The sequence below is a fragment of the Mustela putorius genome, unplaced genomic scaffold (genome assembly GCF_011764305.1).
Source record: "Mustela putorius furo isolate JIRA1106 unplaced genomic scaffold, ASM1176430v1.1 tig00000281_pilon_pilon_pilon, whole genome shotgun sequence".
NCBI lineage: Eukaryota > Metazoa > Chordata > Mammalia > Carnivora > Mustelidae > Mustela > Mustela putorius.
In genome coordinates, this window is record NW_025421343.1 from 18,530,856 (window position 1) to 18,547,570 (window position 16,715).

At 43.9% G+C, this 16,715-nt stretch overlaps 1 protein-coding gene across 3 annotated transcripts; it reads left to right on the forward strand.

The window, feature by feature from the left end:
- The first annotated feature begins 411 nt into the window (after positions 1-411).
- On the forward strand, positions 412-15,630 carry ZNF2 (zinc finger protein 2). Of its 3 annotated transcripts, XM_045079156.1 has the most exons (7): positions 412-1,165; positions 3,899-3,959; positions 4,484-4,535; positions 10,179-10,250; positions 11,414-11,540; positions 13,837-13,950; positions 14,467-15,630. In XM_045079156.1, exons 4-7 carry the CDS (start codon positions 10,218-10,220, stop codon positions 15,471-15,473), a joined length of 1,281 nt encoding a protein of 426 aa, XP_044935091.1. In that variant the 5' UTR covers positions 412-1,165; positions 3,899-3,959; positions 4,484-4,535; positions 10,179-10,217; the 3' UTR covers positions 15,474-15,630. The 3 variants fall into 3 exon arrangements, with proteins under 3 accessions (XP_044935091.1, XP_012900467.2, XP_044935092.1); XM_013045013.2 differs by lacking the exon at positions 4,484-4,535 and having other exon boundaries at positions 413-1,165; XM_045079157.1 differs by lacking the exons at positions 3,899-3,959; positions 4,484-4,535 and having other exon boundaries at positions 413-1,165.
- The last annotated feature ends 1,085 nt before the right edge of the window (positions 15,631-16,715 follow it).

Consider the following 16,715-nt stretch of genomic DNA (forward strand, 5'->3'; position numbering starts at 1 on the left):
TGTATGGTAGGCATTACAGGTTCTTTTTTTTTTTTTTCAAAGATTGAGTTTTTTTTTTTTTTTTAAGATTTTATTTATTTATTTGACAGACAGAAATCACAAGTAGACGGAGAGGCAGGCAGAGAGAGAGGGAAGCAGGCTCCCTGCTGAGCAGAGAGCCCGATGCGGGCCTCGATCCCAGGACCCTGAGATCATGACCTGAGCCGAAGGCAGCGGCTTAACCCACTGAGCCACTCAGGCGCGCCGCATTACAGGTTTTTTGAGTGAAAGTGTAAACTTGTTTCCGAAGTAGTGTTTTATCATATTCTTGCAATCTCCAGTGTTCTCTGAAGCTCTAGCTCAGTGGTTCTTAGCTTTAGTAGCACATCAGAATCACCTGAAGATCTTTGTAAACCCTCTCTCCTCGGAGTGGACCCCCACGTAACAATGTGTCCAAAGCTCTTCAGGTGATTCCGACATGGAGCCACCGATGAGAATCCCTACATGTCTCCAACTAGGGCCCTTCTAGCAGTACCAAAGAAGGCAGGCTGGTGTGAGCTCACACTGTCCGGCAGTCAGCCAACCGCCCAGTTAAACAGACGTGTATCGTGGGCTTTCCTCTTACGGCGCAAAAATGTGCACATACCCTGCCTCGGGCCCAGCTTTGTCCTAGAACCAAATTCTGCCTTTCTCCCAAATTTCAGAACAAAATGCCTGAAAGCGGACAAGCTGAAGCATGGAAAATCCTCTTTCAAGCGCCAGGAGCGCCAGGAGACTCGTTCTCTGTCTTCCGTCGGTGAAAAACAAGGGTAGGGACCGGCCCCAAAGATCACATTTCCTTCGGATGGCCCTTCCATCAGAGGACTGGAGGGACGTGACAACACACGTAGGCAGTACTTCCAGGGTCTTACAATTCTCCCATACATCTTCTCTCACCTGGCTACAACAACTGGAACGCTCTATTCAAACCGCCAGAGAGCCTTCAGCCCCGTTCCCAGAAACGTGCGCTTGCGCAAAATTTCACACGTCATAGTGGAGCGCGCGGACCGCTGAGACTTCTGGGAAATGGAGTCTGTGAGGAGGTCAATCACTGTGAGCGCAGACGTCAGAGCCTTTACGCAGGCGCATTGCTTTTCAGACCTGAAGAGGCGCCGTCTTCCTGGGTACCCAGCACTCTGTGTAGGAGGTGAGCTCAGGCTGCGGGTGTTTGACTTCGAGATGTGGAGTGAGCGCAGCGGCCGAGAGAAGGGGACACTGAGAACTTGGGGGAGGTGCTATGGGAATTCAACGGGGTGACGCGGGCAGAGCCAGCCTGCAGAGAGAGAGAGAGAGAGAGAGAGAGAGAGTGTGTGTGTGTGTGTGTGTGTGTATCCCCGCTCGGAGAGGTGCAGATGGAAAGTTGCCCCTCGCCTCCTGTGTGTGTGTGTGTGTGTGTGTGTGTGTGTGTATTCCATCGAGTGTGGGCACTGTCAGGAGTGATCTTTCATCATACACCCACTATATGCCAGATCCCAGCTTTCAGGTTGGAAGTTTGGAGCCTGTCGTCCTCCTTCCCATAATGGGTGTTTAATAAATATGGGTGGAATCAACACTAAATCTTTGGGGACGCTGGCTCCACCCCTCCGTCTTTCTCAGAAAACATCTCAGATTGTCTCGGTTAGCTCCCTCCGTACGAGGCCTTCATTTAAGGATAGATACATCATGTTTTAGACTACATCATTGAACATTAAAAAAAAAAATTAACCAAGGAAGTTTAACTTTTAAGCTGGTTGGAATCCATTGTTGAAACCGGTGATTATTATTTAGCTTATTGACAAGTTTGATTCTAGAGGTAACTACATCTCTGAGATATCTGTGATTTAAAAAAGGATATTTGCAAATTGAGTCTGAGATGCAGTCCTTAAAGCACTTGGCTTGACATATGTGGTTATCCATTAAACCAGTAATTAAAGCTACCTTAATGCCTAATGTGTCTGTTTCAGCTGTCAACATCATGCACAATCTTTTCTTAGTTCAGAGGAATGAATGGTAAAACGAATGCTTTAATATCATTCTTTAGTTGCTAAGGGCCTTGATGAGGCAGGGCCTATCATGGAGGAGGTAGGATTTGAGGTGGGGGGGGGGGGACAGGGAAGAAGTAGCAAAGCATTAGGCAGATTTGAGAGGGAGCTGATTTTAACTGGAGTGAAGTGTCAAGGAGTAGTGGGAGACAAGGGTGGAGAAAAGTACACTGGCATGAGAACAGAGGATCAGGACAAAACACAGGGCAACTGGATAGTATAGTTCTGATCTGAAGACTGTCAGGAAGAAAACTATTTGGGGACAGAAATTCTAGAGGTCACATCCAGGACTAGAGAGAGAAAGGGACTAGTGGCAGGGGGCCAGTTGGGAATGCAAGGTAATCCTGATGTGGGTTGTTACAGACCTGAATTAATGGTGTCAGTGGTAGGAAAGGATAAAAATGACAATGCAGAAGAAGAGTCAGAAGGACCTGGTGAGGGGCGCCTGGGTGGCTCAATGAATTAAAACCTCTGACTTCAGGTTGGGCCATGATCCCATGGTCCTGGGATCAAGCCCTGTGTTGGGCTCTCTGCCTGACGTGGAGCCTGCTTCCCCCCGTCTCTCTCTGCCTGCCTCTCTGCTTACTTGTGATCTCTGTGTGTCAAATAAATAAATATTTTAAAAAAAGAAGAAGAAGAAGAAGGACCTGGTGACTAGATTTGGGAGGAAAGAGAGCAAGTTAAAAGTGAATTGGAGGCATCTGGGAAAATGATAGAACATCTGACAGAAATGTCAAGCTAGGGAGAGGGATTAATTGGGGAGTTGCATAGGGGAAGATGTTTTAAGGTGCTGGCAGAATGCCTGAATCAAAATTTGCAGTCACTTGGAAATGCCAGCTGAGTTTGGAAGAGTCATGGGGACTAGACTGGAAACCATCTCCGTAGAGGTGGAAAATGGAGGGCCAGGTGGATGGACTTTCTGAGGGATAGCAGGAACATTGTACAAAGACTAAGTGTTGTTGGGCAGCAGCCAGGTTTCCAGGGCAAGACTGGGGAAAAGAAGCCGGAACTTGTCAGAATAATCAAAAGCTGCAGAGAAATGAAGATAAGGAGAAAAAGACTATGGTAATTAGAGGTGCATTGGTCATTTTCAAGTGTACAGTTTCAGATGGTGAGGGGTGACAAGAACAGAAAAAGATTCAAAAAGAGGAGATGGAGTTGATAAGTATGTGTTACCAAGAACTTTGATCATGAAAGGAAAACCTAAATGAGAACTCTTTTGCTAAAGAGAGGCCATGGGATTCGGTGAAGAAGGTTTCAGAGAGATGAGAGTTGTATCTGTTTGAAAATATGGGGAAGAAGTTACTGGTGAGCTGGGAGATGGTGGAGAAAGCAAGACCTGGTAATGCAGGGACCAGATTCTGAAAAGCAACAGTAGTGGAAAAGGAGGTAGGACACACAGGACACTCAGGGAAAGACCCAGAGACAGAAACATTTCTGTTTCGTCTTCACACCCCATGCTACCATGCACATAGCAGGTCCTTGGATGTATTTGTTGACTCAGGGTGAATGAGTGGATGAATGGGTTGGTATTGGGCAGTCGAAAGGAAAGCAATTTTCATTTATTGAACAGACTAAGATAAACACTTTACATTAACTGTCTCATTTACTGTTTATAACTACTCTGTGAGGTAGGTAGTAAACAACTGGAGGTCAACCTTTAGCTTAATTTGCCCAAGCCTTCATCGTTAATAAATACGTGCCCATGGAATGCTTTTTACCACACAGACTTTGGAATTCTTGTGAGCATTCTTCCAAAATCGAATGGCAAGGATGCGAACAGGAAAAGCTTTCCAGGCAAGGGCTCATTTGAAGATCTAGAATAAGAATTTGAAGAGTTGTTCTTTTTTTTTCTCTAGAAATACTCTGAGAACCAGCAGTTGGACAAGAGAAAAACACAAGTGACTCCATGTGAATTTGGTATACTTGGGGAGCCCTGAGTATCACTGGGAGGCTACTGAAGCGACTGCCAGGGGAGGGAAGTCAGCCTGGCAGGGATCCCATGAATGATAGCACCTCAGGAGTATTGGCTGTAGTGGAAAAGGTTACTGAATGGCTGGGGAGCTTTTATGCCCACCACCATTTGTAAGGTGTTCAGTGCTCGTTTTATGAAGTCATAATCCAATAAACAAAACAAAATTGTCTTTAAGGATTTAAACATTGAGCAGTTTCAACTACAATCTCAGATGTAGTTCAGCGGATTTGTTTGAAAAGCTCAAATGGCTTTCAACAACATATTCAAATACTTTGATTCCAAAGTGATTCCTACTCTTACACTTAAACCTATTCTAAAAAAGCAACAACACATTGTAATTAATGTTTTCATTCTTTCTACCTTCCTAAGATTATAACCCGTGTAGCCCATTATTCTATATGCTTTATTTGTATTCTACTTACGCATCACAATAGCTCTGATAGGTACTTTCATTATTCTAATTTTACAGATGACTGGGTGAACTGAGACAGAGGTTGAGAAACTTGCCTAAGGTCATACAGGTAGTAAGCAGAGCTGGAATTTTATTTCTGGCAGTCTCTCCTGTATCTCAAAATACTAATTTGGACTTCTTACGAGGGCCCAAGAGTAATGTGGTGTGTTTTTTTAATAGTTTTTTTTTAAGATTTTTTTTATTTATTTGGCAGAGATCACAAGTAGGCAGAGAGGCAGGCAGAGAGAGAAGGAAGCAGGCTCCCTGCTGAGCAGAGAGCCCCATGCTTCGGGGCTCCATCCCAGGACCCCCAGGATCATGACCTGAGCCAAAGGGAGAGGCTTTAACACACTGAGCCACCCAGGTGCCCCCAAGAGTAATGTTTTAAAACCCTTCTGGGAATGGGGGAATCTTGACAAGCAAGGGAAGGATTACGGTCTTAAACAACACAGCTTGCAGGCTACTGATGATATCTTAGCTGTTTCCATTTGTGTATATATCACTCTGCCTCCTCTTAACAAGATTCAAATCCCAATCTCTCAGGTCCAAAAAAAAAAAAAAATTGTAGTTACACTAAACAGGTTTTCCAGTATTTTTTTTAAGTTTTTACCTTTTGCATAGTTTTTTTTTTTTTAAGATTTTATTATTTGACAGAGATCACAAGTAGGCAGAGAGGCAGGCAGAGAGAGAGGGGGGAAACAGGCTCCCCACTGAGCAGAGAGCCTGAGGGGGGCTCAATCCCAGGACCTGGAGATCATGACCTGAACCAAAGGCAGAGGCTCAATCCACTGAGCCACCCAGGTGCCCCACCTTTTGCATAGGTTTAAACATTTTTGCAAACTGGTGTTCACCCTCAAGGTGGTAATCTTTGAAAGTTTTGCTTGGCCAGTGCTCAATAACCCATTGTCTAGTAAATATGTATTGGTCTGGTCTTTTTGAAAACTTAACTGTACCTTAGTAGTATCTCATAATAAGACAATCTAGTGGGCTCATCTCCTAAAGGAGGAAGGATTAAGTCTGCATGATTACTTTGCCTCTTTAGACGAGCTCATACTCCTTCCTCTCCCCAGTACTGATTAGTCTGTTTGGGGTTTGACGTTCCTGATTCTGGGATTACTTGGTTTATCCACATTCCCTTGATTTCTTTTATATATCCTAAGGATACATCTATACTTTGTGAATAGTCATACAATTAATATAAAAAAAAAAAAACAAAGTACTTGTTTGTATCACTAAAGGTGTATTTGCCCTCTTTGTATTACAATGATTTTTAAAATATATTATTTTTTTTCTCCTTTTGAGTATGGAACTTGTGGTCTTTCAAAATTCAAACTGTTTCATTCAGCAATAATAATTTTTATAACCTGGCCAGTGGAAGCCAGAATCACCTGGTTTTTCCGATCCAAAGATTTGGTTGGCAACAGCTCAAACTCTAAATATTCCAAACTGTACCCAGTAGCTTTCCCTCCAAACCTCCTCCTCTGTTGCTCATCTCCATGAGTGGTACCTCAGTGCACACCGTTGTTCAGATCAGTGACCTGGAGATCATTCTTGCTTTTCCTATCACCCTCAGCCTCCACAGTAAGTCTGTTGTCTGTTCTTCATTTTTTTTTTTTTTAAGATTTTTTTAATTTATTTGTCACAGAGAGAGAGCACAAGCAGGGGGAGCTGCAGACAGGAAGAAGCAGGCTCCCCAATGAGCAAAGAACCCAATGCAGGACTCGATCTCAGGACCCTGAGATCATGATCTGAGCTGAAGGCAGATACTTAACCCACTGAGCCACCCAGGCATCCCTGTTCTTCATGTCTTGACAGTAGTTCCACTTTTGTCCATTTCTGCTGTCACTACTTTCATTCAGCTTTTCATCATTTTTCCTTATTTAATTATGAGATTCCTCACTGGTCTTCTCACCTCCATTCTTGCTCTCCTCTAGTCCTATTCTGCTACAGCTACCCAGAATGGCATGGTTGCCTGTGTTGGAGGGTCCCCAAGATCACCCCCCATTCAGGGATTTGCTGGAAGGATGTGGGGCTCAGCCTATACTTGCATTCCTGGCTAAGACAAGGATGTACAGCTAGGTCAATCAGGGATATGAGAGGCAGAGTCTGGAGAAACCCAACTACTGGCTTTCTTGTGCTCTCTCCCTGCCATGAGGAGTCACACCAAACGCATCCTCTCCAGCAATAAAAATGCAACAACGTGTGTGATGTTCCAGCTCACAAAGGCTCATTAGAGGCTCAGAGCCCAAGTTTTTTTTATTGAGAGCAGGTCAGGCAGGCACTCTCTGCCTAACACATACCAAAATTCCAGACCCTCTGGCAGGAGAGTAAGTGTTCAACATAAACCACATCGTTTGTTCAAATAATTTGGCATAATGGGCCACCCTTCTTTCTTAGGGAACCCTCCCCAAATCGAAGTTCCCAGACCCCAGCCAAGGACCAACCTCGCAAATGGAATTTTCTGAGAATAGCTATCTTGGGTCTGCTTTAACTTTTCTATATACCCACATTCCTTCCTGTTTTTTTCCCCTGTACACCAACGTAAATACAGACTCATAAAAACAAAAATCGGAATAAAGAATGACAAGAAATAGAATAAAACCACTTAAAATGCCACCACTCAAATTGCACTTACATTTTAGTGTACACTATTTCAGTCCTTTTTCTTTACATATGCACATACACAAGTAAATAGCTTTAAGTGTGCATTCTTCACTTAATATTTGTACATTTGTTTAAAAAAAATTTTTTAACAAAACATCACAGACAAAGTTGAACTCTCCTGGTTATCTGTCCCAATTCCATATCCCTCCCTTCCCAGAGATAACTCATAATTTGGTACTGACTGTCCCACACAGATTTTTATAGATATTATTTACCTATTTTTAAGTTTGGGTTTTTTTTTTTTTAAGATACATTTATTTGAGAGAGAGAGAAAGAGTGTGAGCTTGGTAAAGAGGGGCAGAGGAAAAAAGAGAACCTCATGCAGACTCCCCAGTGAGTGTGTAGTCTGATGCAGGGATCAACCTCATGACCCTGAGATCATGGGCCCTAGATCATGACCTGAGCCAAAATCAAGAGTCAGAGGCTTAACCGATTGAGCCATCCAGGTGCCCTGTTTTTTAAGTTTTATATAGATGTTACACAGTAATTCTAAAACTTTATTTTTTGCTCAGTAATTACCTTTTATGATTTATTATTAACACTAAGCTCTACTTCATTCATCTTAATGTATAATACTCCAATACACATAAGTTCACACATAAAATAACAATTGGTCCTTCTGAGGAACATTTAAGTTGTTTGCAGTTTATCACTAGTGATCTTTTCCTCAATGATTTGTAATGCCGGCTCAGTTGTATATCAAGTTTCCGTACATGTTTGGATATGTTGGGGATTTTTTTATTCTAGTCTATTGGTCTGTTATCTGTGTGGCTATTTTTTTCATGAAAATGAAAATCATATTATAGCATTGAGGTTAGAAACTGATGGACAGACCTGGGTTCAAATTCTCCCTCAAATTCTCCCTTTTAACCCTAACTTTCCTAATCTGTAAGATAGTACCTATCTGTGGGGCACCTGGGTGGCTCAGTGGGTTAAAGCCTCTGCCTTCAGCTCAGGTCATGATCCTGGGGTCCTAGGATCGAGCCCCACATCGCTCTCCGCTCAGCAGGGAGCCTGCTTCCTTTCCTCTCTCTCTGCCTGCCTCTCTGCCTACTTGTGATCTCTGTCAAATAAATAAAATCTTAAAAAAAAAAAAAAAAGATATTCTCACTTACTTCCTTAGGACAAACTCCTAGGAAAGATTTGCTGAGCCAGAGTGTGTGTGTTCCAAGGCTCTTCATACAATTTGCAATGATCTTTCTAAAACACAAATCTGTGGGCGCCTGGGTGGCTCAGTGGGTTAAGCCGCTGCCTTCGGCTCAGGTCATGATCTCGGGTCCTGGGATCGAGTCCCACATCGGGCTCTCTGCTCGGCAGGGAGCCTGCTTCCTCCTCTCTCTCTGCCTGCCTCTCTGCCTACTTGTGATCTCTCTCTGTCAAATAAATAAATAAAATCTTTAAAATAAAAAAAATAAAATAAAATAAAAAAAAATAAAACACAAATCTGATAATACTTCCATGTTGAAATACTTCAGTGATCTCCATGCTTGTGGTCCCTCTTCCATGTATGGGACCATACAAAGCTGTCCTTGATCTAGCTGGTCTCTGTCTACTTCCCCACTGCACTGCTCACAGCCTAGACCGCTGCCATTCTAAACTAGTTCCAGTTGTTCATTTTTCCATGTAAAGACACACCTCCTTATTTTTGAAAACTTGGTACTTTTCCTGCCTAGAATGTTCCACCTCTTCCCCCAAATCAAGCCTTACATCCCATTTCTGCCAAGGAACTTACAGCCTCCTGTCTGGATGAGGCAAGCCTCTGCTGGGCTCTGAGAGTTTGTTGTGGGTATCTCTGTATAGTACGTACCCATCCTGTAGTGACACACTATTGGGGCTACTGGTTTGTCCTATATTCTGAGCTATAAGCTTTTAGAGGACAAGGACAGTGTCCTAAAGTTTTTGTGTTTGGTATAAATAGCTGGTGCTGAATAAATGTTGGTTGGATAGATGGATGAATGAATACAAGGATCAGTACCCGTATCCCCTTGACCGCAGGAGAGTACTCGGGGCGCCCCCTCTTTGCCTCGTCCTTCCTCAGACCGCACTTCCCGTCCCACTCATGATTTCCAGAAATGCTTGGCTTAACTGTGTTGACTTAGACTCTTGCCTGTGGGAAACTGAGACCTACTCAGCTAACTCAAGGAAAGGGGGTTAGCGATAGGATTCACACCAAGCCTAAGAAGGTTACAGGAATCCCAGAATAAAGGAGGCTGGTCTAAATGCAAATTGGAGCCCAGGGGTGGTCTGCCTGCATTGAGGGACTTCACACCAGTAAAAAACCCTTAAGTCTTTGCTCCAGTGTTTCACCACTAAGGTGACCAGGCTCTTCTTCCCCCAGCCTGTGTCTAGTCTTCCCGGGTCCTGCCTCCTACACACTCATAGAATCTGCTTCCGGGTAGCTTTGGCTCCCCTGATCCTCATGGTTACTTCCGTCCCTCCTGATACCCTTTCAGCTCATTGCTCACCTGTTGTGCTGACATTTCTTAGCTCATGTTCCCCTTTTCAAGGTAGATCACATCTCAGTCCACTACCTGAGGCCTACGTCAGTGTGGCTCCAGGAGGGAGAGACAGTGTCATGTGGAACAAGATGTGGCTGCCCAACAGTGGCTCCTTTAGCACAGGGTTACAAATGGGGTATTTTTCCCTTAATGAGGCTGTGGGTATTTACTGGACATGTCTTTCCATATAGTCATTTATAAAATTTCTTAGACTTCTTACCTGGTAACCGTCAGGGTAATATTGAATGTGAACTTATATAGTATAAGCTTCATATGTTCTTGATTCCCAGGAACAGAGCTCTACGTCTGGGGTCATGGTCAAACCAGCACCCCCTTGTGTGCTGAATAGCACTATCCGTGGCCTTTCATTCCAACTCTGGTTTAGGGTAGGGTTGCTCCTAGCCTGGCTTTGCTTTGTCTTCCCTGTTTGTAGGGTATTAAGAAAGAGAATGGGTATATAACTCACTGGTATTTGGAGATTTCTTGCTTTATGGGTCAAAAAACTACAAACCAAGACTTGTCTTTCTCATCCCATACCTTTTCCTCGTTAGGACTCTGCCCTTTTCTACAAGGAGAGTACACAGGAGGGAATGGCTGCTGTGTCTCCGACTGCCAGATGCCAGGTGAGGTGAACTTTGTGTGTCTGGAATACTCGGTTAGTCTCCAGATTGTAACCACTTTTCTCTCTTTATCTGGGAGCTGCTTCAGTCAAACTGAGCCAGGTAAATGAAAGGCTCTGGGGGGGAGTGCGTCTTTCCCATTTGACTTGTGGTATCCTTCAGTGACCATCTCTTGCCTTGAACATGTGCCCAGTAGTGTGTCACCGGGGACACGGCCCCTGTGGACTTGGCTCTGAGAGCTTTTGCCTAAAAAATGATGGTACAGGTTGGCTTGGGTGGTTTGAGGGAACAGTTCCTGTCCTGACCTGCCTTCAGAGTGGACCCCAAGTATTCCAGGAAGTGTTGGGTTAGGCTGCGGGATATGATACTTGCTGAAGAGCCCCTCAGTGAGGTGGTAAGAGTCCCAAAGAGAGATGAGTATAGGTAGAGACATGGGGCTTGCCCCACACCTGCCCATGGACCTGGAGTCTTGAATTCTATGCTCTAGCTTAGAACTTGCACACTGGAAACTCATCTGGGGTTTTAGGATTGGGGGTAAAGATGCTGTCTTACACAATCACAAAGCATTTGCGTGAAATGAGGGGATCCTAAGGACAATCTAATCAATACCATCATTTTAAGGATTTGTAAAACAACAACAACAACACCCAGATAATTGGTAGAATTCAAATAAGGTTGTAGATTATAGTATAATATCAATGGTGTTTGCTTGACTTTCATAATTACACTGTGATTATATTAGAGAATATCCTTGTTTTTATAAAATAGGAGTAAAGAGGCATTATGTTTGCAAGTTACTCTCAAGAAGTTCAGGAAAGAGGAGAATGTGTATTTACTGAGAGAGACAAAAAGATAAAGCACATGTGGAGAATGTTAACATTTGGGGAAGCTGGGTGAAGGGTACATAGGCATTCTTTGTTCTGTTCTTGCAAATTATCTGAAATTTACAGGCTTGGCTATGAATATAAGAATTAAGACCAAGAACTTCATGCCTCAGGGAATTATGCCACTTTCTCCCAAGTGCTTCAAAGCCCTGCTTCATCAGAACAATTTTACTTACCCTCCTTCCACAACCTCAGGGCTATCATCTTTATGACTGTTTCGTCTGGTCCATATAAAGAGAAGAGAAGGGTTTTAAGTAAGGGGCAATGTGATTGTATTTCCAGGAATCAGTGACATTCGAGGATGTGGCTGTGATTTTCACAGATGAGGAGTGGAGACATCTAGTCCCTATTCAGAGGGACCTCTACAAGGAGGTGATGCTGGAAAACTATAAGAGTATTGTCTCATTAGGTAAGGAGAGCTTCCCATAAGAAGTTAGACTCGGTACTGTGTTAATGGGGGGTTGAGGGGCCAATAAATGATACCTCTTCTCCCACCTGACTTCTGAAGCAGTGAGAGACAAGATAGAGGAGTAGAAGGTATGGCTTAGGGGTACAGCGACAGTGGGCTTCTTCATCTTGAACCCCAAGATTGGACAGACTGGCTTCCTGAGCCATGGGCAGATTGTACAACCCCAGCCTCCCTTGTTCAGGAGCCTGTCCCTATAGTATAGAGGACCCACTCTCCAAAGGGGGTGGGGGGCAAACAGAAGAAGCTGAGTTACATATGGCCAGTTCCTCCACCAGCTCATCCGTCAGGTAACTTACTCAGCTCCGTCCAGAGGACTAAGGATGCCATCTTGTTGAGAGAAAATTTCTCCTCAGAGAAGCAGAGGAGGGGAGGAAGAATTGTTTTCCTTTATTTATTTTTTTTAAAGATTTTATTTATTTATTTGACAGAATGAGAGAAAGAGTACAAGGAGGGGGAATAGTAGGTAGAGATGGAGAAGCAGGCTCCCCACTCAGCAGAGAGCTCAATCCCAGGCCCCCGGGATCATGACCTGAATCGAAGGCAGTTGCTTAACCGACTGAACCACCCAAGTGCCCCAAGTGTTTTCCTTTAAAAAGAGGGCAGGTGTGGGTGTAGAAATACAAGCTTGTGCTTCAGAGTAAGTCACTAAAAGTGTGTTTCATTTTGAATATTTATCTTAAGTGCAGGCTTAGATAGAGGCCCACAGAAGGCACTTTGCAGTTATAGAGACTTGGCTGACAAAAGGAAAATTAAGAATGACTGCTCTGAAGGCCCCCGCCCGGCTGGCTCAGTCTATAGAGCGTGGAACTCTTGATCTGGGGGCGTGCGTTTAAGCCCCACATTGGGTGTAGAACCTACTTCAAAAAAAGAAGAAGAAAAGGAAAAAGAAAAAGAATGTTGGTTTGAGATATTCATGAGAAGTAAAGGTTGGGCTCCTGTACATAATGCCAACCTCTCAGGAACTTCCAGAATTAAGAGACTGAGAGAGTGTGCAGATTCAGAAATAGGTATAAAACAAGCAACAGGTGGCCATCAGAGGACTCACACTGCAGGTTTTCTATGAGGCCAGTCAAGAATTTAAGTATGCCAAATAGGAAAAACAGGATAGCCAGGATAGAATGTTCAGGGAGCACTAAGGGAGACTGCTGAGCCTTTGTCACAGACTTTGGTGGGATGAAATATTGGGGAAAATAGAATTCCTAAGATCAGAAACAGGAAACCAAACAGGAAGGCAATGCATGTGGCCCATTTGTAGTAGGTGATCAGAATTTAACCAGATAGGTGATCCTTGGGCTCAATAAGAAGGTGTTTCTCTTTCACAAGTTGGGGACCCCCAATGTAAGGGAAGTTTAGACTTCAAGACTGCTTCTAGGATGGATTGTTTCTTTCAGTGACCAAAAATGGATAGACTCACTTGTAGAAATTCATCCCAAGCAAATAATAGCATCAGCAGCCCCGAGTGTACAAAAATGTTCGTCACATCATTGTTTGTTAATAGCAAAACAGTAAAAACAGTCTGAATGGCTGTCAGCAGGAGATTAAATAAATTAGATTATCCCATACAACTAACAGCGTGTAGCCATTAAAGTGGTGATGTAGATCTGTGCTAGTCGAAGTAAAGTAACACTTTATTATGTGAAAAAAATAAAATTTACAAATTAGCATTATTTCATAACCCAGTTTTTAACAGAATGTATCTATAGGTATCTTTCAGTTTCAAAATGAATAGAAAGAAAGAAAAAATGAATACAAAGTACAAAAGGTGATCTTTCTTTTTATTTCTACTTACCTCTAATTCTCCTACGATGAACGTGACCCTCTTGTGTAAATAAAAGCTTAATACTAAAGGGTAAACCAACCGACAAAATTACACGTTTTTTTACTCAGGATGATCTGTTTTCATTCTTATCTTTCCTGAGCCAAGGACTCCTTTCCACGATTGTACCAGTGCTAAAGCTATGACATCCCATTCACTTCAGCGGGGAGAATAAACACATTAGTTCAAATGGATTTTATCAACTTTTGACCAAGTGCTACTTGTTCCTTTGTAGAACCTCAGTCTTGACCTCCATTGTGAGCTTCCCACATCCTTTTGCCTCACTTTGTACTCTGCATTCCCAGCGTGGGTCCTCTGGCTTTCCATTTTCTGTCAGAAAGAGTGAGAGGTTGGGTTTAAGCTTCGGAATAGTTGCTTATTTCCATCATATACCTGGCTTGTTTCTTTCTCCCTGAGCAGGACTTCCAGTTCCTCAACCTGACATCATTTTTCAGTTGAAGAGAGGGGATGAGCCTTGGGTAGTTGATCTTCACGGATCTGAGGAGAGAGAATGTCCAGAGGATGTCTCTCTAGGTAACTGTGTATGAACAGAGCAGGGCCGACTTTGGTTTTGTGACTGTTATTTGGTGGGTGTGTGGGAAGGAGGCTTGGGTACCACAGTTTTCTCACATTCACATCTTCTGCTTTAGTGTTTATTCTCTGTCACCCACCAGCTTTCATTTTTTTTCTCCACACATGAAAGTGTTACTCCTCTTTATCCACCAAATGTTTTTCTCTCAGATCTATCATGTTGCCCATACACACCTATTGCCCACCGCCCCCCCACACCACTTAGCCTACTCTCCCAATTATCCTGGCCACGCTCCCAGTGGAAAGTCTTCTCTCTCTTCTGAGCTGTCCGCTGTCAGTTCTGTTCTCTTTTCAAGTCTCAGTCTTTTCCCAACACGAACAACTGTCTATGGGAGCCAGCGGGGCAGTCCCTGTACACTACTGTTCAGATTTATTGTAGCATCTCATCTTTCTGCTGTCGCACTGTAGTATTTCCTAGCCCAGGAGAGAAATTGCATCTGTATTTTCTGTCTCTTCCAGACCGGGAGACTAAGCCCGAGATTCATGGTCCTTCAGAAGGAGAAGAATCAGAAGGAAGGGGGAGGGGAAAGCTTCGAGGAGAAGTTCCCGTGTGTCCTAAATTCAATGCTCATGCACTGGAGGGTGAGTCAGAAGCAGGGAAAGAGAGGCCTGCCATCCAGACCTGCAAGAAGTCCCTTTCCCAGAAGGAAAGCTTGCAGCCGGGGTCTACCCCTCTCAAGAAAATCCTCACTAAAGAGAGAGACCAGGAATGCAGCCATTGTGGGAAGACCTTTTTTGACCACTCATCCCTTACCCGCCACCAGAGGACTCACACTGGAGAGAAGCCCTATGACTGTCACGAGTGTGGGAAGGCCTTCAGTCACAGGAGCAGTCTCAGTAGACATCTGATGTCTCACACGGGGGAGAGCCCCTATGAATGCAATGCGTGTGGGAAGGCCTTTTTCGACCGGTCGTCCCTAACTGTCCATCAGCGAATTCATACTGGAGAGAAGCCCTTTAAATGCAGTGAGTGTGGAAAAGCCTTCTTCGACCGCTCATCCCTTACTCGACACCAGAGAATCCACACCGGAGAAAGCCCTTATGAATGTAATCAGTGTGGGAAAGCCTTCAGCCAGAAAAGTATTCTCACTCGACATCAGCTCATCCACACCGGCAGGAAGCCTTACGAATGTAACGAGTGTGGGAAAGCCTTCTACGGCGTGTCATCACTGAACAGACATCAGAAGGCTCACACTGGAGAACCTCACTATCAGTGCAGTGAGTGCGGGAAAGCTTTCTTCGACCGTTCATCCCTTACACAGCATCAGAAGATCCACACCGGAGACAAGCCATATGAGTGCACCGAATGCGGGAAAGCCTTTAGCCAGAGATGCCGGCTCACGCGACATCAGCGAGTACATACAGGAGAGAAACCCTTTGAATGCAGCGTGTGTGGGAAAGTCTTCAGTTCTAAGTCATCCGTTATTCAACACCAACGGCGTTACGCCAAACAAGGAATAGACTGAGTTGGGTGAAAGCTTTAGTCAAAGGACCTCCGTAGAAACTCAAGCTAGGTCTTCCCCATTGTAAGCAAACCCATCCTTTGAGCATTCTACTTATTCTGGCTACACCTCTCCTTTTCCACCTCTGCTACCACAGTGTGAATAAACATTCTCTACTTACCGTGTTCTAGAACTGCAGGATGCCAGAAGTTAGGATGTGACTCTAAAGGGTCGACACTTTGCGGAAGTTTGTTAGATAACAGGATAAATATTAGGAGGTGTTCGTCAGACATGTTTCTTGTCTGAGGCCCCAAATATCACTGCACTTTAATAACCGGAGGCTCGAGCAGGAGGGAAGGCGAAGTTAAAACAGCACTGTTGTTTCCAGAACACTTCTTTTTATAGCTTGCGTCCCTTTCCCTGGGAGCTTTTTTGGGCCATGATCTTGTTCTTTGTGTCCCAACTTCTAGGTTCCTTTCTACTACTACTACTACTACTACTACTACTACTACTACTACTATTGCTGGCTAGCACTTAGTGCTACTACTACTACTACTGCTGGCTAGCACTTACTGAGCGCTCACTATGGGGTAAGCACTCAGTGGAGAGTTTGGCAAAGAGTAGACTGTTTGGTCCTCTCACCAACCCTGTGAAGTAGAAGTAGGTACTATTACTATCCTCATTTTACATATAAGCAGACTAAAATTTAGAGGTATTAAATAATTTGCCCAAAGTGACACAGCTTGTAAAAGGTGAAGCTAATCCTTGAATACAAGTCTACCTTCAGAGTCTATTCTCTTAACCATTATGCTATGTGGTTTAATAATTTATGTACAGGTATCATCTCCTCAACTAGATTAGAAGCACTTGGAGGCGTGACTTAGGTGTCTTTGCATCTCACACAGTGCCTTGCATATGATAGGTGCTCAATAAATATTTATCTGAATTAGTGATTTTTTCTACTTACCAGGTTCTCTCTATTTAAAACATCTGTTGAGTGTACATCCTTTCTCTGAATTTTCAGTGTAGACTGCACCTTTATCCTCTCAGGCGCCCATTACTGTGGTAGTCATTGAATTCTTCCCTCTTATTTTTTTGTATTAAAAGATTTTATTTGTCAGAGAGAGAGAGTGTGTGCATGCACAAGCAGGGAGAGGCAGAGAGAACCAGGCTCCCTGCTGAGCAAGGAGCCAGATGCAGGACTTGATCCTAGGACCCCAGGATCACGACCCAAGTCAAAGGCAGGGGCATAACCGACTGAGCCAC

What these genes read in the sequence shown, in the direction of transcription:
- ZNF2 (XM_045079156.1), top strand. Translation starts at nt 10,218, where the DNA reads ATGGCTGCTGTGTCTCCGACTGCCAGATGCCAG. An exon ending in CTCCGACTGCCAGATGCCAG is followed by an intron (nt 10,251 to 11,413) that starts GTGAGGTGAACT and finishes TTGTATTTCCAG; the next exon opens with GAATCAGTGACATTCGAGGA. An exon ending in TCCAGAGGATGTCTCTCTAG is followed by an intron (nt 13,951 to 14,466) that starts GTAACTGTGTAT and finishes TGTCTCTTCCAG; the next exon opens with ACCGGGAGACTAAGCCCGAG.